The sequence below is a fragment of the Ovis aries genome, chromosome 11 (assembly GCF_016772045.2).
Source record: "Ovis aries strain OAR_USU_Benz2616 breed Rambouillet chromosome 11, ARS-UI_Ramb_v3.0, whole genome shotgun sequence".
Taxonomy (NCBI): Eukaryota; Metazoa; Chordata; class Mammalia; order Artiodactyla; family Bovidae; genus Ovis; species Ovis aries.
The window spans coordinates 39,493,880-39,517,320 of record NC_056064.1 but is presented as its reverse complement, the minus strand read 5'-3'; the positions used below and the strand labels follow the sequence as shown (position 1 = coordinate 39,517,320).

At 37.9% G+C, this 23,441-nt stretch overlaps 1 protein-coding gene across 4 annotated transcripts in view; it reads left to right on the top strand.

Moving 5' to 3' along the window:
• The window catches only part of FBXL20 (F-box and leucine rich repeat protein 20), a 98,447-nt gene that overhangs the window by 67,777 nt on the left and 7,229 nt on the right, over window positions 1-23,441 (top strand). For all 4 annotated transcript variants that reach the window (XM_012186029.3, XM_060395581.1, XM_004012838.5 and 1 more), the window contains 11 exons: window positions 1,867-1,941; window positions 3,109-3,203; window positions 3,661-3,729; window positions 11,341-11,436; window positions 12,942-13,068; window positions 14,406-14,480; window positions 16,848-16,978; window positions 18,634-18,694; window positions 19,602-19,646; window positions 21,261-21,317; window positions 22,314-22,526. In XM_012186029.3, coding sequence (XP_012041419.1) covers window positions 1,867-1,941; window positions 3,109-3,203; window positions 3,661-3,729; window positions 11,341-11,436; window positions 12,942-13,068; window positions 14,406-14,480; window positions 16,848-16,978; window positions 18,634-18,694; window positions 19,602-19,646; window positions 21,261-21,317; window positions 22,314-22,526 — 1,044 coding nt within the window. The remainder of the gene's footprint in view (window positions 1-1,866; window positions 1,942-3,108; window positions 3,204-3,660; window positions 3,730-11,340; window positions 11,437-12,941; window positions 13,069-14,405; window positions 14,481-16,847; window positions 16,979-18,633; window positions 18,695-19,601; window positions 19,647-21,260; window positions 21,318-22,313; window positions 22,527-23,441) is intronic.

Genomic DNA, 23,441 nt, shown 5'->3' with positions numbered 1-23,441 from the left:
CTGGTACAAATGAGTTGGGATTTCTTTTCTGTCTACATTTGAAGCTGAGGTCATCACTGAGAAACAAAATGCCCAGACTGGTGTCTAAACCGCTTCAGTAGCAGAGTCTCATCTCAAGAGTGTTGATTTGAGTGAGTTTTAATTGTTGTTTTCATGTTCAGGTTCTTCTTCCTTCTTAACGTGTTTTAACTTAAAAGGAAGCATAGTGCCAGTCTTTGTTAAATCTGTACAGTTGGTTCATCAGTAGTTAGTCTGTTACTCTCCACACTTGAAGTATTTCGTTAATGTGCTTTTGAAAGAAAAAAACTCCGGAGAGAAACCTGTCATTCCTAATTTTAGTCTCAGTTTAGCATGTTTCCTCTTGCTGGAAAAAGTAGTGTGAGGAAATGAGAAATATCAAGCCAAACCAGAGGTATATTTAGCCTGTGAATCTAGCGAACGCATGATCTTTACAGGTTTTATTTCTTGTCTCCCATGGAGCCATTTAAGAACCCATTGGGGGCGTCCCTCGTGGAACAGTGATAAAGAATCCTCCTGCCAGTGCAGGAGACATGGGTTTGATCCCTGATCCAGGAAGATCCCACATGCCACAGAACAACTAAGCCTGTGTGCCACAACTGTTGAGCTGTGCTCAAGAGCCCGGGAAGCACAACTACTGCATCCTGTATGCCCTAGAGCCTGTACTCGGCACCAAGAGAAGCCACCACAGTGAGGAGCCCGCACACTGCAACTTAAAAGTGGCCCCCACTTGCAGCAACCAGGGAAAAGCCCACACAGCAACGAAGACCCGGCACAGCTGATAAAAGATAAATAAAATGTCTTAAAAAAGGAGGAAGAAAAAAAATAGAAAAATATGAAGCCACAAAATGAGACGTTGAAATCCTAAGAGAACCTTAAAGATTTCTAGACTAATAACTTTGTTTTCTCCTGTACCCCTGGCGTATGTCTTGTTGGTTGTATGACAGTTACCTGGGACTTAAAAGTGTACCTGCAGTTTCCTTTTTACAATTTCAGTATCGAATCTATGTTTTGAATTGTTGTAAAAGGAGATGATATTCTCAGTTTATGACTTAACAGGATTAACACTTTGCATACACTTTAAATTTAATAAGGAAAACTTTTAAAGGCTTTCTGATTAAAATACAATGCAGAATGATCCACAGCAAGTTAATTCTGTGGAGTCATTTTTCACCTTATCCTGAAAAGTTGAAAAGCTTTCTTGCCTCTCTTTAGCTAATTAAAGAAATGTATTACCATTGAATCAAGTTGAAAGGAAAGATGACCAATTGGAAAACATGCCTGAGTGAGCTAATTGGTAATGAGGAAAGCATTAAAGTCTCTGTCACGTATATAGAGAAATGATAGTGTCTTTTGTAAATCCCAGGTCACAGTTTCAGATCCAAACAAGTGATGCTATGGATTAGCATATTTTTATTGAACATGATATATGTATTGAACACAGTACATTCAGAGTCCATCTTCTTTTTTTGGTTTCTTCCTCACCTTGTTCCTAGAGCAACAGGCTTTTTCACCAGTTGGATCGTCTCATTTTGAAATTAGAAATTCCAGTTAGAAAACAGTCTCTGACTATGGTACTTATTACAACCTGTCCTTTCCCCAACCCCCTAATGTAAGATCTTTCACAGCTGCTAATTTCTGTACCCACTCATTTATGAGATAATCTACTTAGAGAATAAAACATGAATCAGAAATGAGACTCACCTTTTGGGAGTTAATGGTGGGGGTGCTGAGACATTTTTTTGGACAATTTCAATCATTAGTAGGTTGATTTTTGAACTTGAACTTTGCTGGCTTTTTCCCTTCATTTCAGCTTCTGCTCATTTTGTGTCTTTTTCTTCAAAATAGGCCTGGAATGTTCTAGCTTTGGATGGCAGTAACTGGCAGCGAATTGACCTGTTTGATTTCCAGAGGGATATTGAGGTATAATTATGTGGTGTGTGGCCCCATTTCTCTTGTTAGAATGTAATTACAGCATGGAACAAATTAGCCTCAGCTATATAAATCTCCTTTCCCTGGAGAGAGAAACTATTAATTTCAGTGCATCCGAATTTCATGAGAGTCTGCAGTGTTCCCCAAGAACTTGATCAGCTTTTGAGAATACGCAAAATTATTTTACTGAAATAATAGTAAATTATTTATTACCAAGTTTTTGTTTTTATTTTTGTTGTGGAAATATGGACCTGTGTTTGCTCTTTTTAGGAAGTCTTTATATCTGTTTATGGAAAAATAAGTGGAGTTAAGAACTTACTGAGGCATAATATTTGCATGAATTCTTCTTGATGAGCATTTTGGGTTCTAGGAGAGCCTGCAGATAGTTTTTCTTTAATTCTCCAGAAAAATGTATTGGATTACTTATGCTGTGGAGAAATTTTTTTTTCCCTTCTCATTTCTCCCTCATATTTCATCCTTTGGTATTTACCTGTTTTCTCAGATGGAGAATGGCTTAAGCTTATATTATTTTAACCTGAATTTTAACTCTGTGGTCCTTGGTTCTCTCATCTGGAGAGTGCAAATCATAGCTTCCTCACTGTGTTACAAGGATTAAGTAAGATTTAGGTTTAGATTTTTTTCAACTGGGTTGGGTTTTTGTTTTTGTTTTTAAAGTACTATTGGAGCTTAGTTGTCTTGAGGATTCATGTAAGAAGTTTAAGAAACCTCACATGAGCTTTCCATTATCTTCAGAAAGTATCATCAACATGGTGGATTTTTGTTTTTCCCAATTCTCTTTATCTTCATGGATGTAAATGTTTAAAGCAACATAACCCACAAAATCATTCAGCAAGCTTTTGTTAAGTGTTCATTGAGGCTCTGCTGTATTTAGAGTACTATAGTAAATGTACCAAAACAGTAATACAGTGACATAAGAGAACTACAGAGCACCGTTTCCTCAAATATAAAGTATCTTAAAGATGAACAAAATAAATAACAATATAGAGTTTAGGCATGTTTTAAATAGGCCAAGAAAGCTCATTTGATTTAATTAGGTTTTTTAAATGAGTTAGAAGCATTTTAAAAATGAGAATGTGTTCTTTTCAAAACCGATGTGGTGGCTTATCTTTTTGTATATCTATCTTCTCTTTTTTACAGGGCCGGGTAGTGGAGAATATTTCAAAAAGGTGTGGGGGCTTTTTACGAAAGTTAAGTCTTCGTGGGTGTCTTGGAGTAGGAGACAATGCTTTAAGGTAAAAACATAACTACCGATTAACTGATCTTACTGACTGAAGTAAAGAACAACACGAGACACAGCAGCATCTCACCCAGAAAAGGCTGGGATAGTTTTCATATTCTTAAGCTGTTCTGAACCCAAATACACATTCATTGCTTATCATTACAAATATCCAGTAGTGGGGTGTGTGGTTTGGGGAATAAAACAAGAACATGTGCTTCCCCCAAAAAACCAGTTTCCCCATATTATAAATGGTTCATTTGGAGCCTTGAGTAAAGTTTGTTTGTTTAATTCAAGCTCGGATAATTTTAACTTTGGTTGACAAAAAGATTGATATTTAAAAGTTTATGGTTGAACTTAATGACTTTTATACTAATATCCAGTTTTGCCATTTTGTATCTTCTATTATTTTTTTAATGCTGAGAATTGTGCACATTTTGCCTCAGACTCTTTACTGTTTCTTTCCTGTAAAGAACCTTTGCACAAAACTGTAGGAACATTGAAGTACTGAATCTCAATGGGTGTACAAAGACTACAGATGCGTAAGTATTTTATATTTTAGAAGGGTAAGTCATAGCCCATTGTGTCCTGCCTGTACTAGCTTTTAATGCAGGCTGCTAAATATATTTAGTAAATTTCATTTTGGTTTTATAGAGAAAAGATGTTTCAAGAAAGAGAAAGAGACTTTAGAAGTTAGAAATGGAACAAGAAGCTTATTTTGGAATTTGGCTCAAATTCTGCCTCGAAATTTAAAATAAAACTTAAGTTACTTGATATTATTTAGTAGTATTGCTAGTTCTGTTTTCTCTATACCCCCACTCTTTTATCTTATTCATTTTATCTTTTTGTGAAAAATTCCTAAACAGTGTAAATATGCATTTCTTTCTTTGCACTGAGTCTTCTTTGCTTTTGAGCAGCCTTTCTCTAGTTGTGGCAAGTGGGGGATACTCTTTGTTACAGTGTGGGCATTTCTCATTGTGGTGGCCTCTCATTGCAGAGCATAGGCTCTAGGCACGGGCTTCAGTAGTTGCAGCACGCAGGCTTGAGGGCTCTGGAATGAAGGCTCACTAGTTGTGGCACAAGAGTTTAGTAGCTCTGCAACATGTGTAATCTTCTCAGGCCAGGGATGGAACTCGTGTCCCCCGCATTGGCAGGCGGATTCTTATCTACTGCTCCACCAGAGAAGTCCCAATATGCATTACTAAAATAAGCATTTCTGGAAAACAAAAGCTTTTAACATAAGCACATTAAATTCATAAATCTAAATATCTTAAAATCATCAAATAACTACAGATAATGTTCAGAATTTTGCATGTTCTAATGACTTTAGCAGTATATTAAATATAGTTTAAAAGAAAAAAGATACAGACTTTAAAAATCAAGGGTGGAGACCTCTGTTTCTGGTAACAACAGTCACTGCCCTCCTGCTATAAACGGCTCTAAAACTGTACAAAACATAGAAAGCAAGCAGTCTGAAATGTTGGACAACATGCAGAGCAGAACTGAGAAACAAATGAGGTGAGCCTTACGATTGTCGTGGCCTTCTGCTTGGTGGCATTCTTGAGATAATGGTATAGGAGAAGGAATGCAAGCAGGGTGCAAAGTTCTGTCTGATTTGAAGAGAAAGAGATCAAAGTTCTGGGAGACCAGGATGAATAAATAGGTGTCTGGAAAGAGGGAAGCTACTCAAATAAAGACCGCAGAAATCTTTATAAATTTGGTTGAACAGTAAACTATATATGCACATATTGAGACCCCACAAAGCTGGGCAAAGAATATCTAAAACGGAAAGAACAATTGCTGGGAAACTGAACTGAAGAAGAATTGCCAGAACTTAAATAAGGCAGCCATAAAGAAGGCTGAGCGCCGAAGAATTGATGCTTTTGAACTGTGGTGTTGGAGAAGACTCTTGAGAGTCCCTTGGACTGCAAGGAGATCCAACCTGTCAATCCTAAAGAAAATCAATCCTGAATATTCATTGGAAGGACTGATGCTGAAGTTGTAGCTCCAGTACTTTGGCCACCTGATGTGAAGAGCTGACTCATTAGAAAAGACCCTGATGCTGGGAAAGATTGAAGGCAGGAGGAGAAGGGGACGACAGAGGATGACATGGTGGATGGCATCACTGACTCAATGGACATGAGTTTGAGTGAGCTCTGGGAGATGGTGAATGACAGAGAAGCCTGACATGCTGCAGTTCATGGGGTCACAAAGAGTTGAACATGACTGAGCAGCTGAACAGCAGCAGTATTGATAGATCTATGATATTTATAGTAATATATAAAATACGTTAGAACATACGAAAATAATAGCACAAAGGGTACAGCTGATATAAGAAAACAGTAAAGGAGAGACAGAAAAACAAACTTTACGAAAGCATGAAACAAACAGAAAAAGAATGGGATAGAAAATGCAACCATACCAATAATTTTACTAGGATTTCCTTGGTGGTCCAGTGACTAAGACTCCATGCTTTCAATGCAGGGGTTGCTGATTGGATCCCTGGTCAGGGAGCTGAGATTCTACATGCCATGCAGCATATCGCTGCACCCTCCCCCACCCCCCCAAAAAAAAAAAACTGATTAAAAAATAATTTTTATTAAATGTGGACAGACTGAACACTTCACCCAAAAGACAGATTGTCAATATGGGTTAAAAAACAAGACCCAGCTTGTGCTGTCTATAAGAGACAAGCTTTAGATTGAAATACACAAATAGGTTGAAAGTAAACAGATAGAAAAATGCATACTGTGCGGATAGAACACTCCACCCAATGATTACAGAATAAACATTCTTTACAAACATACTTGGAACATTCTCTAGGATAGAGCATAGATTGGGCTACTAAATAAGTCTTAATTTAAGAATTAAAATCATTCAAAATATATTCTTTGACCAGAACTAGAAAATTAAACTAGAGATTCTCAACAGAATCTTTGGAAATTCAGCATCATGCTTCTATGTAATTTTGAACTGAATGAAAAGCTACCAACATTTATGTGATGTGGCCAAGATAGTAATACAACTCTGCAATCCTGTGTCACAAAAGAGGAAAGAGAGAAAGCTCTTATCAGTAACAGCCTTCAACATTGAGCAATTAGAAAAGGACTTCCCTGGTGATCCACTGGTTAAGAATCTGCCTGCCAATGCAGGGGATGAGGGTTTGATCCCTGGTCTGTGAAGATTCCACCTACCGCAGACCAACTAAGCCCGTGTGCTGCAACTACTGAAGCCTGCTCACCCTAGAGCCCATGCTCCACAAGGGACACCACAGCAGTGAGAAGCCGACACACCACAGCGAAGAGTAGCCCCTGCTTGCCCCAAGTAAAGAAAGCCCACGTGCAGCAACGAAGACCCATCACACCCAAAAATAAATACATAATTTTTTTTAAAAAAAGTTAGCAAAAAGAGCAAAGCCCAAAGCAAGCAGAAGGAAAAATAAAGATTAGAATGGATATCAGTGAAACAAGAAACAAAAACAGTAACACAATTAATAATCATTGAAAAAAGTTTTTTTAATTGACAAACCTAGACCAAGAAAATAAGAGGGTAGACTCAAATTGTCAAAAGCAGACAAGATGAAATGTTTGTCAGGTAATATCATAAATTAATCAGACAACCTAGGTGGGATGGACCAGTTCCTGGGAAGGTACAGATTTACTCTCTAAATAAATCTACAGAAGTAAATACAATAATTTAAAATTGTCCCCCACAAAAAAACTGCACAGGCCCATATGACTTCACTGGTGAGTCCATCAAAAGAAGGAAGAATACTAATATTCAAACTCACTCATAAAAGGAAATAATTCATAACTTGTCCTATGCAGCCAGTATTTTTCTGATACCAAAGCCAAGCAAAAACATCACAATAAAAGGAAGTCTACTATATTCCTCAGACACAGAGGTGGAGAAATACTTAATAAAATATTAGCAAACTGAATCTAGCAACATATAAAAGGGTTGGATATTATCTAAGTGGGATTTATCCCAGAAATACATGGGGTTTAACATCTGAAAATCAATTAATGTAATTTTTCATAATAATTAGAATAAAGCAGAGAACAACAAACTTTTCTGTATAGGGCTGATAAGGAAATATTTTAGGCTCTGTTGGCCATGTAGTCTCTGTCAGTGTCAACCCTGCCAGTGTTTTACAAAGTGGCCACAGATAGTACGTTAACAAATGAACATGGCTCTGCTCCAGTGAAACTTTATTGCATGTTGCTGAGACTTTAATTTCATTTAATGTCACATGTCACAAAATAGTATCTTCTTTTGACTTTCTTTCAACCATTTAAAAATGCCAAAACCATTCTTGACTTCCTGGACATACAAAAATAAGCAGCTGCTGAGATTTACTGTCCTCTGGAATGAATAAAGGACAAAAACCACATGACCATTTTCATTGTGATGGGCAGCTTCTAAACTGGCCCCCAGATAATCACTGCCTCTTCTTGTTTGCACTTTTGTGTAATCTTTTCCCCTTGAGTGTACACTGGACATAGTGTCTCATTTTCTAACAATAGAATACTGCAAAAGAGATTGGGTATCACTTTGGAGACTAGGTTCCAGAAAGACTGTGTCTTCTATCTTGCTCTACTTTCTTCTCCAGCTGGGGAAGCATTCTGCCCTCTTGTGAGTAGCTCTGTGGAGAGGCCCATGTGGCAAGAAACTGAGGTCTCTGGCCAACAGCCAGCAAGAGCTTGAATTCTATCAAAAACCAAATGGGGAAGCTTGGAATTGGGTCATCTTAAGTCTGCCAACCTCCACTTAACCTAAATGAGCTTGGAAGGGAATCAGTATCTAGCTACCTTTGAGATGATTCCAGCTGTGGCTAGTATACCTTGATGGGAGCCTTGTGAGAGATCCTGAGTCCAAGTCACCCTGCTGTGCTGCCTGTGCATGTATTCCTGACTCATGAAAACTGAGATAATAAATAATTATTATTTTAAGCTGCTCAGTTTTAAGGTAATTTGCTATGCAATAGTAGAACTAACTAATGCTTCATTAGATGCAGTAAAAGCACATAACAAACTCTTAACACTCATTTATGATAAGTTTTCAGCAGGGAATCTCCTGGTGGTTCAAATGGTTAGGACTCAGTGCTTTCACTGTTCAATCCCTCATTGGGGAACTAAAATCCTGCAAGTTGAGTGGCACAGCCAAAAAAAAAAAAAGCAACAAAGAATAGAAAGGAGTTTCCTTAACAAGATCAAAAGCTTCCATGAAAAACCTACTGAGAATAAGAAATACCAGATTTCTACACTGAAAACCATTAAATTATGTATCAAGAATATATAGAGAAAGCAGAAGCAGAAGATATTAAGAAGAGGAGGCAAGAATACACAGAAGAACTATACAAAAAAGATCTTCACTTCCCAGATAATCACGATGGTATGATCACTCACCTAGAGTCAGACATCCTGGAATGTGAAGTCAAATGGGCTTTAGAAAGCATCACTACGAACAAAGCTAGTGGAAGTGATGGGATTCCAGTTGAGCTGTTTCAAATCCCAAAAGATGATGCTGTGAAAGTACTGCACTCAATATGCCAGCAAATTTGGAAAACTCAGCAGTGGCCACAGGACTGGGAAAGGTCAGTTTTCATTCCAATCCCAAAGAGAGGCAATGCCAAAGAATGCTCAAACTACCGCACAGTTGCACCCATCTCACACACTGGTAAAGTAATGCTCAAAATTCTCCAAGCCAGGTTTCAACGGGACATGAACCGTAAACTTCCAGATGTAGCTGGATTTAGAAAAGGCAGAGGAACCAGAGATCAAATTGCCAACATCCACTGGATCATGGAAAAAGCAAGAGAGTTCCAGAAAAACATCTATTTCTGCTTTATTGACTATGCCAAAGCCTTTGACTGTGTGGGTCACCACAAACTGTGGAATATTCTTCAAGAGATGGGAATACCAGACCACCTGACCTGCCTCTTGAGAAACCTGTATGCAGGTCAGGAAGAAACAGTTAGAACTGGACGTGAAACAGCAAACTGGTTCCAAATTGGGAAAGGAGTATGTCAAGGCTGTATATTGTCCCCCTGCTTATTTAACTTACATGCAGAGTACATCATGAGAAACCCTGGGCTGGAAGAAGCACAAGCTGGAATCAAGATTGCCGGGAGAAATATCAATAACCTCAGATAGCAGATGACACCACCCTTATGGCAGAAAGTAAAGAGGAACTAAAAGGCCTCTTGATAAAAGTGAAAGGGGAGAGTGAAAAAGTTGGCTTAAAGCTCAACATTCAGAAAACGAAGATCATGGCATCGGGTCCCATCACTTCATGGGAAATAGTTGGGGAAACAGTGTCAGACTTTATTTTTTGGGGATCCAAAATCACTGTAGATGGTGATTGCAGCCATGAAATTAAAAGATGCTTACTCCTTGGGAGAAAAGTTATGACCAAACTAGATAGCAAATTAAAAAGCAGAGACATTACTTTGCTAACAAAGGTCTGTCTAGTCAAGGCTATGGTTTTTCCGGTAGTCATGTATGGATGTGAGAGTTGGACTGTAAAGAAAGCTGAGCACCAAAGAATTGATGCTTTTGAACTGTGGTGTTGGAGAAGACTCTTGAGAGACCCTTGGACTGCAAGAAGATGAAAGCAGTCCATCCTAAAGGAAATCAGTCCTGAATGTTCATTGGAAGGACTGATGCTGAAGCTGAAACTCCAATACTTTGGCCACCTGATGTGAAGAAGTGACACATTTGAAAAGATCCTGATGCTGGGAAAGATTGAGGGCAGGAGGAGAAGGGGACGACAGAGATGAGATGGTTGGATGGCATCACTCACTCAATGGACATGCGTTTGAGTAAATTCTGGGAGTTGGTGATGGACGGGGAGGCCTGGCATGCTGCATCCATGGGATCACGAAGAGTTGGACACGACTGAGCAACTGAACTGAACTGAACTGAACTGATACAGAGAAAGTTCTTATAGTCAATAACAACAAGGCAATCCAGTTAAAAATAGGCCTGAGACTTCCCTGGTGGTCCAGTGGTCAAGACTCTGCACATCCATTGCATGGGGCACAGGTTTGATCTTTGGTCCGGGAATGAAGATCCCGCATGCCACACAGTGTGGCCCCCCCAAAAAAAATCAATTGAAAAGAAAAGCCCTAAGCACTTAGATAGACATTTCACCAAGGAAAGAGATGATTGGCTGTGTTCAAGAAAGGGTGTTCATTACTAAACTGCAGAAGGAAACCACAAGAGGAAGTTTGACAAAGGCATTTATGATACATTTGGGAAAAGTTGAACACAGACTGGTTGTCAGACATTAAGGAATTAAAATCCTTATATGTTAGAAATATGTCCTGAAATATTTACAGGTGAAATAATATGTCTGGGATTTCCTCTAAAAAAATTGGAACAAGAAAAAAAAGGAAGGAAATAGATGAAATAGCAATAGTAGAATATTGGTAAATGTCAGAGTTTAATGATGGTATATGTGCATTCTCTGTTATTTAGTCTTGGGAGTATATTTGAGATTTTCCATACCTGAAAAAAAAATTTAAATGAGGAACTTGACCACTGTGAAAAAAGAGCTTTTAACAAATTCATGAAGGAAAGCATGCAGTAATATTACATAACTTAGTTTCTTTCAGCCTAACACTGGTCCATCCTCAGTATACCTTGCAAAAATCTGATTGTTAATGCCATGCAGTGTTACCATGAACAGAAAGAGATTTAAGTGAAAGAGCAGAGACAGCTTTTGGTTTTCATGTATCACAACTTGCTAGCATGTTCTAGCTAGCTTTCTGGTGTTGTGAATTTACAAAATGCCTGTAAATCTCTTACCAGTGCAAATGTAGTTACTGTCAATAGCTATTAATGTTTCCAAATGTGAATCAAAAACGATCTCCCCCCCCCCACCCGCACCCCCCTGCCCCATGCAGATTCTTACACACAGCGCAACTTTTTTTATCCTTTGAGAACCTACCTCTTCCTCAACGTCAAAGGTCCCTGGATTTATAACTACTTTTTATTAATATTTGGTGTATGGAAATTTTATAGTTTTTGTAACACGTGAGAATCATGTATGAAATTCTAAGGATGTGTTCTTATTTGTTTATTGAAAATTGTGTATAATATGCGTAGTAGACTGTGTTCATATTTGTTTATTATTTTCTCCTTTTTCAGTACATGTACTAGCCTTAGCAAGTTCTGTTCCAAACTCAGGCACCTTGACTTGGCTTCCTGTACATCAATAACAAACATGTCTCTAAAAGCTCTGAGGTAAATTTCTTATAACAAGAATGTCCAATAATCAGAACAAATACTTATTTAAGTTGGAATTGAAGGAAACTTGTTTTATAGATATGTACTGTGGTTCAAAATTGACCCTTTGTTTTACCACTTGCCCAAATTATAGGACAAATTCAGGTGAAATGACTAGCAGTAACTAGGATTTCTGAACAGAATAGTAGTTTGTACATTAATGAAGTGCTTAGCACAGGATTCTGTATGTAGTAAGCACTCAGTAGGTTTTAATTGTTTTAATGTGATTGTAATTTTTAAAACTACATTATAAAAAGATATGTCTTAAAAGGAGGGTGAGGTACCCATTCTCCTTGTACTTTTATTTTTTTATCAGCCTTTTATAAATGATTATGGTCCCATGCATTAGTTACATTTATGAATAATAAGAATTAAACTGTTAAAAGAAGAAATTAAATTTAGTTAAGTAGAGTGTAAGTAATATGAAAATGTGGCTCCTTCTATACTTAAGAACACATGTATCTAAGGCTGATTGGTATAGTAAATAAGGTAGTATAACAGTGTTCATAGTTTATAGCACTTCATGTAAATGAGCTCATTTATTTGAAAATCTTGTGAGGTAGACACTTTTCAGATAAAATCTAAAACACTTCTGAATGCCAGTTATTGTGATTCAACCATGGGAGGTAACTGAATAAGATACTGTTTCTACCCTTAAGTTTCTCAGAGTCTAGAAGAAGAAAAAAGACACTTAAGTATGTTGTATTACAGAGGAATAAGTGTCAGGGTAAAAATGAATGCTTCAGTTTGAGGAGAAGATAGAAGGACTATTGCTAATCTTGGTCTGAGCGAGGCTCTGGCAGACTTCCTGAGGTGACTGCCTGAAGTCACACTATTAATGTTGAAGAATGAACTTCAACCAAGATCCCTGGCTTTATTTTATAAAACAAAGCAGTATTTTCCAAAGAATGCCCTAGAGCTTGGGATTCTTCTATAGTTTAAATGTGAAATCAAAAAATGAAATAGTATTTGATACAAGGCAGAGGTCTAATATCATATATCCAAAATCAGCCTGTGTAAAATATACCCTAGATATGTCCCAGAAAAGAGAATTTTGCAGATCCTGTGTAATTTTTAAAAGAAAATTTTCCATGTCCTCATTACTAATGCTTTGAAAAGTGCTTGAATTGTTTGATAGAAAAATTTGAGATTGAATCTGATTCTTCCTTAATTACTCTGTTAACTTGAATGAATGAATCACTTAATTTCCATTTCCTGTCTGAGACCGTTACAGTTGTGATAAGTGCAGAAAGAATATATTTTGAATATCTGGAAAACAACATTGTGTTTGAGCTTGTTAAGGTAGATTTGAGCTAGTCCTCCTGGTGGTGTCTCCCACGTGAACACTGCAAGCATTGATAAATGCACCTTTTGTTGTTATGGAGTAACCAATAAAATGAGACATTGGTGCCTTTGGAGTTGGATTTAGTCATATGTTTGTTTCATTTTGTTTTATTCCTAAGTGAGGGATGTCCACTGTTGGAGCAATTAAACATTTCCTGGTGTGACCAAGTAACCAAGGATGGTATCCAAGCTCTAGTGAGAGGCTGTGGAGGTCTTAAAGCCTTATTCTTAAAAGGCTGCACACAGGTAATAATAACTCCCTGTCTTAACTTTAGATTGATAGAGGCACCATGAGCTTGGTGGGCAGCCCAAGATGTTGGCTAGAGAGATACGTAGTTGTGTGTTACTGACCAAAAACCCATGCTTACCAAAAATTATTTTCCCTAGAGTGAAAAAGTAGAGGAGGGAATTCCTTGGACGCCACACTTCGGCTGCAGGGGGCATGTGTTCAGTCACTGGTGGAGGAACTAAGATCATGCATGCCATGCAGCATGGCCTTCCCACACCCCCACCCCGGCCCCCCAAAGAGGAGAAGAATTAACACCTGACCAAAGATAAAATTTTTGAGGAGAGGCAAAGATGAGGAGACAAAATCATATAGAACAGGTGCTGTTGGCAAGAAGGGTTTCATGTAATTTAATCTGAAAAGAAAACATGCTAGGTTATCACTGCCTGAGACTTTGAGCTGGATGTGCAAAGTTTATAGCAACCTACATTTTATAGTGTTGATGCTTATTTCCTGCCAGTCACATCACAAATCTAACATATTTTGTCATTAAAATTTTTAATATCTCAGTGTTTTAGAGTGGGGGGAAAAAGGAATTGACATGGTAACAGCATGTGAAAGGAAATGATCAAGAGTGGGTTTAGAAGTGACTGACAGAGTAGGGCTATGCTCTTATTCCCCCTTTTTTATATTAATGTTTGCTAAAACCAGGCCTTGGGTTCTGTTTTTTTTTAATGCCCTCATTCTTTCACCATAATGGGAGGATTTCCCATTGTTTGAAACAGAGCTTCGAAAGTATGACTGCCTTAAAACAACAGCTTGAAAGTCTGGTTATTTATGGAACCCTGAAAAATATTGATTGGGATGCATCATTATAGTCAAGTTACTTACCATCTGGTCTCAGCACTGTACTCATAGCAGTGATCTTCCAGCAGCAGATAAACTGCAGATTCCTTTCTCAGCTCCTGCTCCCAAAAGTTTGTTAAGGAACTTGACATGGAGTATAGAAATGTGAAAGTTACTTTAGTTTCAAAATCCTTCAGGAGAAAGCCATGAAGCATATTTAATTTATCAGAAGAAATATCCATGAACACTAGGCAGTGTTTATCTTTCCCTTGATTTGGTGATATGAATTTAATGTGGCCCAAACTGATGACAAAGACTAATAACTGTACTGATCATATGAATTGCACTTTCATATGGTCATTTGAAACTTGGTTAGCTACATTTAAAATGTATTGATGACTGTGTATACTCTGTGTGTGTATGTACACTCTTAAACCTTTAAGATTTTAAAGTTTTAAAATACTAAACAATATCAGTAATAGTTTTTTCTCTCTCTTTTTAATTTTTCTAGCTAGAAGATGAAGCTCTCAAGTACATAGGTGCACACTGTCCTGAACTGGTGACTTTGAACTTGCAGACTTGCTTAGTAAGCAGTCCTTCCAACCACTCTTTTGTGCTAGTAATTCATTTCAGTAATGTTATTATAAGAGTTTCAGTCATAATGACTAGCAGTTTGTCCACTTCATCCCTGAGGATTCAAGTAAACATCATGCTTTTTCACATGCTCAGCAGTGCTCACTCCTAGGGCCTTTGACGTAGATGAGATAGAGAGTAGCTTATACAGAATTCCAAGTAAGCTCAAGTATAACCTCACCCCTTTCTCTTCTACTTAGGAAAACTTACCTTTTAGAAGTAAATTATGCATAAACTTTGGCCTTTAAAATATTTTTGGTAAATTAATTGCAGTCACATCAATTTAAGATCTATCAGTGAGTCATGACTATTGGGGACCACTGATATAAGTAGATGACAAGCAAAGTATACCCTTTAAATTATTCTCTATCAACTTTTTTGTGTCTATCACAGACCCCCTGGCTTTTGCTCATAGAATTAACTGAAACCATTCAGGATCCTAGAGCAGTGACAGTACACCTTTAACTTTGCTCTCTTGCCTTAAAAATTACATATGTGTGTTACTTTGGAGTAAGAGCCTCTCATTGCAGTGAAAAAAGTTAGTGAGGGTTTTCCTTCTTTTTGGTAAACCTTCTGGTTATTATACTTTCTGTTTATTCTTTGGTCACTTGAGACTTAAGAGCACAGTGGTCATTTTAGGGTGACACATACAGGGCCATGTTTTGTGCAGTTTAAGCATCCTGTCCTTCCAGCCCTTAAGCTGCTACTGCTGCTAAGTCGCTTCAGTCGTGTCCAACTCTCTGCGACCCTGTAGACGGCAGGGATGGTGCTAAAAATAATCTGTTTAAGATGCTCCTAGAGACTGAGTTAAGGAGATGATATTTTGATTCCCATAGTTGCTAACTACCAGAAATTTGCCTACTTTCATTTATGAAACTAAAGTATTTGGCCTGAAAGAAAGATCTTACACAACTTTTGTAAACATGAAACTGTCATGTTACAGTGATGGGAAAAAACTTACACATCTTCAGATTTTACTTACGTACACATGCACAGATACTTTATGTTTATGTCACATACATATAAATGCATACACACCATTCCTACCATTTACCGTTTTAGTTTCATTTCCTCTACCCTTCTGGCATAAAGAACCAGCTCTGTCATGTGTTTATTTTACTGTTTACCTTCACCCAGATCTCAGGGCATGAGTCATTCCATCCGTCATTCCTGTGCAATGTGATGAAATGATTCTCAGCATTCATAAGACTTCTTGAAGTTTCTGCCCGAAACTGTTGAAGTGACCAAAGTATATACTTAATGCAGTCTCTTTTTCTTGACTAATATGAAAACATAAAAGTTTAGTAGATTTTTACTCTTTTTAAAAATCATGAGTATTGGTAATATGACTTTCTTCATCTTTTTTCCTCAGTAATCCCTTACAGACTTTAAAACATGAAGGAAAAAAAGGCAGCACAGCCCTCACAATACTTTCCTGTGGATATATGCCTTATCAACTCATTCTTATGACAAATCTTGTATCTGTCTTTGCATCCATTTTTCAGTTGTATGTTCTACAATACTGAGAGCATACTGATTTAAGCAGTGAATAATTAAAGTGTGAGGGTTTTTTGTTTGTTTTTTTTAGTTGTCCTTACAACCGAAGAATACTGCTTGATTAAACAGAAATGACAGGAAAGCTTTATTCTGAGGCTTAGCAAAATTAGTGAATCTATCAAGATAAGGATAAATTAAAATATTGATCATATCCAATACAAGATGTTTATACATGACATCTTTTTTTTTAATGTAACATCTTCTGTGTTCTTTTTCATTTTAAAATTAAAATAATAATTTGAAACATACAAAATTTGAGTTGGATACATCTGTTTCCATTAAATTAGGATAGTCTTTATATTATAAAACAAATTTAGAAATAAATGGATCTATGGTTGATGTTAGACTGTAGTAGCATCATCCACAAGTAACTTAGTATCAATTTTGAACTTGTAAATGTGTTTATACTGTTAAAATACTGCTGTTCTTATCTGTTTTCTAGGTTTTAAAATCATTTAATTGAACCTACACCAAGATGCACCCCATGCTGTTCCCAGTCCTGTTACTCCCATTAGGTTAAAAGAACCCCATTATAGCTTCTTCCCTTTGCACCAGCAATGAGCACAGATTCTCTTGAAAAGTAAATCAAAAGGAACTGGAAGGAAGAAAGAAAGTGTTCATTTTCTTTTAGGTCTGCTACGTGATTAATGTCAAATCCGCTTTTATTTCTTTTGGGCACTTACTTCACAGAGGTAACTTTTTTTTGTCTTTATCTTCTGCTAAGTTACTGATAACTATGGGTTTTTCCCTCTTGTTTTTTTAGCAAATCACAGATGAAGGTCTCATTACTATATGCAGAGGGTGCCATAAGTTACAGTCCCTCTGTGCCTCTGGCTGCTCCAACATCACAGATGCCATCCTGAACGCTTTAGGTCAGAACTGCCCTCGGCTTAGGTAAACATTTCTTGTTTATCTCAAAAAAAATCAGAGAAAAGGAGCAGCGGCCTCCACTCATGCTCATTCCTTGGAAACTTGAAATTTCTAAGGTAGACTCTACAAGGCCACTACTACGTTTTCAGATGCCCACCTACTTGCTTCCTACCTCACTTGATTACATATAATCGGCCTGAACCTGGGAGTAATAGTCCCATTTTCTACTTCTTGCTGTCCATACTAGAATATAACTAGTACTAAAATACCAACATTTTATCTCATTACTTGAGAAAATAAATAAAGGGATAATCTCTTATTAATGCTTTCATGTAATTTCTTTCTGAAGAAAATTTATAGAGGCCTATCTATTCTATTGTAGTAATGATGTCAGGTACATAGCGGGGAATATTTAAAGCAAAAAAACAACTCCTCTTTTGTACTGATGGTTTTAAAGCAAACTTTATTTCTCTGTGGCTCCTGTTCTCTACCTGAGTACAAGATTAGCTGAATATTTACTAAGAATGCTATGTTAGCAGACATGTGGTATCAAGCCCATATTGATTTTTGGTCTTTAAAACAAAGCTTATGTTGTACTTACATATTAAATGTGTCAGCCATTGTTTTAAATGACTTACAAATATTAATCATTTAATCATCGTAATGCCATGTAAGCACTGTTATTACCTCTATATTATAGATGAGAAAACCAGAGCACAAAGAGGTCAAATAAACGGTTCAAGGTCTCACAGTTAGTAATGGCAGGAATAAGTGTTCAGTCCCAGGCAGTCTAGCTCCAAAACCTACAAAACCACTTTTCTTACCTATAACAATCATTGTAAACCAATAAAAACTTTCTCAAAATTTTTTTGGAATGACCTGGCCATGGGCCTTTATATGGTTTGGTTTTGGTTGTTTTTTTTGTTTGTTTGTTTGTTTTTTTAACTTTTTTAGTAATTTGTAAGCAAACATACAGTGTTCTCCAGTACTGTCATACAGACACCACCAGACTTTGCACAGAAAAGAGCTACTACTTTTGATTCCCCAAGCCTGTGGTTGGTGTTTAGGGTTGTGTTCAGCAGTTCCTGAATAGGAGAGAGACTGCCAGCTTAGCTTCCTTCTCTGCTGGGCCTCCCTGGAAGTCTGTGGGAGGAGGCAGGAATCTTAAGGATATTTTTTTCATATATATGGAATTTCTTATTTGGGACACGCCTGTGATTAACCAGTCCCTTCATCGTATTTTTAAAAGCTGTTTAAATCTGAGTGAACCTACATGTGAAATAGGGAAAGAGAATAATTTACTTTAGCAGCAAGATTAACTGAAACAGAGTATTTATCTCCATTCCATTTGTTTTCTAGGAGCAGGCTGCCCTCTGGGGGTAAGCAGTATGCTATCATGAAGGCTTTTTAGTGCATTTATCATGCATTTTGGTATTAACTACAAGCTTCTATTATATTCTTCTGATTGCGTCACCCTGAAATATATTTACAGGATCACTTTTTGATGACTCCATGAAAGAGAATGGCAAGATCTGTATACAGACTTGCTTAGCTGTGAATGTCATTCTGTGTTACATAGATCTTAGGGAATAGGAGGTTGTTTTCTTAAATTCTTGCTCTTTTAATAGATCCAGTTTTCAGGGACCAAGGGGTTGACTTTCACTTTGTTTTTTTAACAGAATATTAGAAGTGGCAAGATGTTCTCAATTAACCGATGTAGGCTTTACCACTCTGGCCAGGGTAAGTGTTTTCTTCAGATTCTGTAGGCTTTGTTCAGGATTTTTAATTTCAGAAGAATGAGCAACATAGGGAAATGTAGGGGGTAGAAAATTGAGGTATGGGATGTGGGAGAATATATCTGTGGTTGGTGTTCCTGAGCATTCTTGGGCTGAAGCTTCAGGCAAATGCTCTGGAAAGGTAGACATGTGTTGGAGAGCATGACACTCCTTCAAGAGACTTGATTTTCCACTTTTTCATAAGATGCTAGGTTAAACTGAGCAGGCATTTCCTAGTGCTTTGTGAAAGAAATTTACTTGGTTATTTGGTATGTAACTGGTGAATGAATGTCGAAAAAAACATGTAAACCTAATCTAAATGGAGAGATTTTAAGAGATTTTCTGTATTCTCCACAAGATATTAATGCATGAAGGGGCTTTTAAGTCACTGTATAATAGTATTTAAAAGTATACCATCTTTGACCAGTGTAATACACCACGAGGAAGGGCATTTGCTTTCAGGGCAGATCAATGGAATACTAATGGGGGAGGGAACAAGAGGCAGTACTTGGCATAACTAGATTAGGACACAGATTCCCTTCCTAAACCTCCAAAGAAATCATTTTCACTGAATTGTTTTTGGTTGAAAGGATCTCTAAATCTCAGTGAATATTCAGGAAATTTATTCCTTTGGACTTCTAAGATATTAGACACTTTAAGTGTGGAATAATTGAGAAATTCACTATGATACAGTCCTTTTTAAAAAGTGTAAGTAATGGAGTAAGGTAGGAAATGGTATTAAAATGACACCAGTTCTGAAGCTCTTGAGATTTCATTGTTATATTTAATACTATTTCTTAGTTTTCTGACCTTAATTTTTTCCTATATTTTTAATGTTTTTTCTATAATGTTGGGTTGTTTGTATTTTGTAGAATTGCCATGAGCTTGAAAAGATGGACCTGGAAGAGTGTGTTCAGGTAAGATTGTGGGTTTTTACTTGTAAATACAGTATAATAGAAATGTACATAATACATGCATGTCGAAACATCCAATTCCCTACTGTCACATATTGTAGAGCCTACTGGCTCTCCATTTATTGAGGTGTCCTCCAGGCATACCAGGCACAGGTGCTCATGCAATTTGTGCTAGGAAAATACATGTCATTAGTAAGGTTGCCATTAAAAAGAAAGAAGGATCAGGCATTCAGATCATAAAGATATTAAGATATTTCTTTAGATCTACAGGGTTATGATACTAGTAAATAATTAAAGCCCCACAACACTGATAGATATCTGTCCCTTTTTAGCTTAATTGGACCCAGAACCTCATATGTCATTAATCCTAGAGACCCAACTCTGTGTGGAACCCTGTCCTTCAGGCAGGCAGACTTACTACCTTATTAACACTTTCTTTTAGGACCAATGTTAAGAGCTTCGAGTTTATTAGTTGGGTAGGGAGAAATTTTAAAGGGGGACTCCTGAAAAGAAGATAGAGGACTTCCCTGATGATCCAGTGGTAATGAATCTGCCTGCCAATCCAGGGGACATGGGTTTGATCCCTGGTCCAGGAAGGTTCCACATGCCACAGGGCATCTAAGCCCATGCGCCATAACTGCTGAAGCCTGTGTGCCCCAGAGCCTATGCTCCACAGCAAGAGAGGCCATTGCAGTGAGAATCCCGAGCACCGCAATGATAGTAACCCATGCTCACCAAAACTAGAGAAAGCCTGTGCACAGCAACGAGGCCCAGCACAGCCAAAATAAAAACTTAAAGCAGTGAAATTTTTTAATGGTAAAAATAAAGAAGAAAAGATTCTTCAATAACTATAGCAGCTATATATTCAGTAACTATATATACTCCAGGTAACTGTTTGTTACCTGGACACTACTTAGTACCTATTAATCCTTATTAAAATGTGTTCACACATGTCTCTTGCACATGCCTGTGTGTCCTTTCTGGTGTCCACTCTTTCTGAGTGATGCATACATGCTTGCCCACTATAATCCCCTACCCCCTGCCATTTCTTAGCCCCTGTGGAGTTATGTGAAAAGAAATGCTGATTTACTTTTCATCCTAAGATAATTATGAAAGACTGTTGTTTCTCAGGAGTTTTTCCTTATTGAATGTTTGTAGTTAACCCAGCAGCTTCTTTCTGCCATCCTTGAGGAAAATAACTGACATGCCAGTTACCAGTCCTGAGTTGTGGCATTGCTTATAAAAATATGGGTCAGATATCTAAAAACTTGAGGATGTTCCTACATTAATCTTTTTTCATGGAACAATGTCTGACTCACTTCTGTGATGGCTCTAGGGAGGTCAGACAAAGTCCAGTGGATAAAAGTTACGAGGGGACAAGTTTTCGTTTATTTCAAAAACAATTTTCAACAGACCTGTTCAAAGATGACTAGGTGAATTGAAGTCTAGCCTGGATAGATTCTCAAAAAACAGGTTCTGGTAGCTGATGGGATTTCAACTTTAAGATTCTGTTGTTTGATGATTATCAGGATATCAGTCTGGAAGTGTAGTCAAATGTGGTATGGCCCATGAGTTTTTTGCAGTTACACCTAAAATAAACTTATATGTTTCTTCCAGATAACAGATAGCACATTAATCCAACTTTCTATACACTGTCCTCGACTTCAAGTATTGGTGAGTTTGACTTTGGAAATTTTATGTATTTATTGGATTTACTCAAAACTGAGCTCTATTGGTATCTGGTTACCATCTTGGGAAAGTATATTTCTCCAAATTGTCAACCTACAGAAGACCACGGGAGGACTTGTCTAAAGGGAGAAAGATAGAAACGGGAAAAGTTAAATGTTTCCTCTGTCAATGCTTAGAGACTGAAAACTGACAAGAGATTTTCTCCCTCCTGCGTGAATTACACTCCAGCCTGAATGATGCTTAAGTTTCCAGAGATCCAAGAGATGAGATGGCCCCAAATACAGTCCGCTTCTCCCTGGGACTAAATGTTCCTGCAAAACAGAACCAGTCAAAGCTTTACGTTGAGGGTGTCTCTGCTCCTGCTTCCAGTAACACTGTGAGAAGGAATTCAGGTTGTCTGTTCTGTGTCTAGGCTCATTCTTGGTGTTCTGTGGCACATTAAACCATGTTTCAGTCAAGGGTTCTGGGTTTCACGTGGAGGAACCAGGGATTTAAGGAAAACTTGTAAAGTTAACAGGTGACCACATCTTACAGCTGTAAGAATCATCTTCAGGTAATAAACTATTCGGGCATGGCCTGCATCAGGTATTCAATATTGAGTCCAAATTTCAAAAAAATTTTTACAGGAAAAGCTTGAGCCCCGCCTTGTCCCAGTAAGAGAGGAAAAGTATTAATTAATAATTTGTATGTCAAGAGGGCTGTGGGAGATGTCTTATTTTGTTTATGAACTATTCCACAGTCATTATAGGAATTCACAAGATGTATTTAGAATCACCCGGAGAAATGTTGATCATTGATTATCAAAAGCAGAATCCCACCGACTCTGATAGGCATTCTTCATTTCACCACATGGCTCTAGTGATGGCTTGATACATTTCAGAATCAAACCAGAAAGCTCTTTTTCCTGATTACACCCAGGCCTCTGATTCAAAGAATGCCATTAAGTATTTCAGTGTCCTTCCCTGCTCTATTTGCCTGCAGAGTCTGTCTCACTGTGAGCTGATCACAGACGATGGAATTCGTCACCTGGGGAACGGGGCCTGTGCCCATGACCAGCTGGAGGTGATTGAACTGGACAACTGTCCCCTAATCACAGATGCGTCCCTGGAGCACTTGAAGAGCTGTCACAGCCTCGAGCGGATAGAACTCTATGACTGCCAGCAAATCACGCGGGCTGGAATCAAGAGACTCAGGGTAAAGATGGCAGCATCACCCTCTGGCTCTAGTTTCTCAGCACTCTTTCCTTTTTTCCCCCCTCCATTTCCTCTTCTAAGGTTTAGATTCCTGTGATATTTGTATTTACTTGGATTTTCAACAAAGAGAAAAAAATATGGCAGGCAAACCTAAGGGTAGATAGTTCTTTCCTATTGTTCCTGATGGAAGTTTAGCAGGATGAAAAGAAATCATGAAAAAATATTTACTTAAATGGGGTTTAAATTTTTTAATTGTATAGCCTTTCATATCAAACTCTTGTGCTGGGGATCTTTTTCTTTTTAAGACAGCAAATGGTGGTTGGATCACCGTTTTTTACCTTTTCTTTTTGCCCCATCCTTCTTAACAGACTCATGTATAGCCAAATCACTGAAAGACAGGTTGCCAGCAAAGAGGTTATAAAAGACTGGATGAATCTTGGTGTTGGATTGTTCTGCTCAACAGACATTTATTGGAACATCTGCTCCACACTGGTTGTGGGAAAGGCACTCTGCTTAATTTGGCCCTTACAACCAACCTTTAAAAATATCTGTGTTGGCCTTAATAGTATCTGAGTGCATAAAGGAGCAGCAGGTTTAAGTTGAAGTTCCAGTTGACCTCAGTTCCACCTCTCCCTTTAGACCTGGAGGACGGAGGATGTAACTGCAGTGGGAAGGCCTCGCATCCATATCTCTTCTTTACCGAAAGAGGAAAGCCACAGGTCATCCAGAGCTGCTTCTGTGGCCTATGGTCCCTAGGCCTGCCTGGCTGGATTCCACCCCAGCCAGGGATTCCACCTCTGAATCCTCAAGAATCACTTAGCACTCTTCTGCTGTAGCTATCTGTGTGCATGTCTAAACTCCTAAGTTCCCTAAGAGCAGGATCTCTATCTTGACCATTGTCCCTTTACAGAACTAG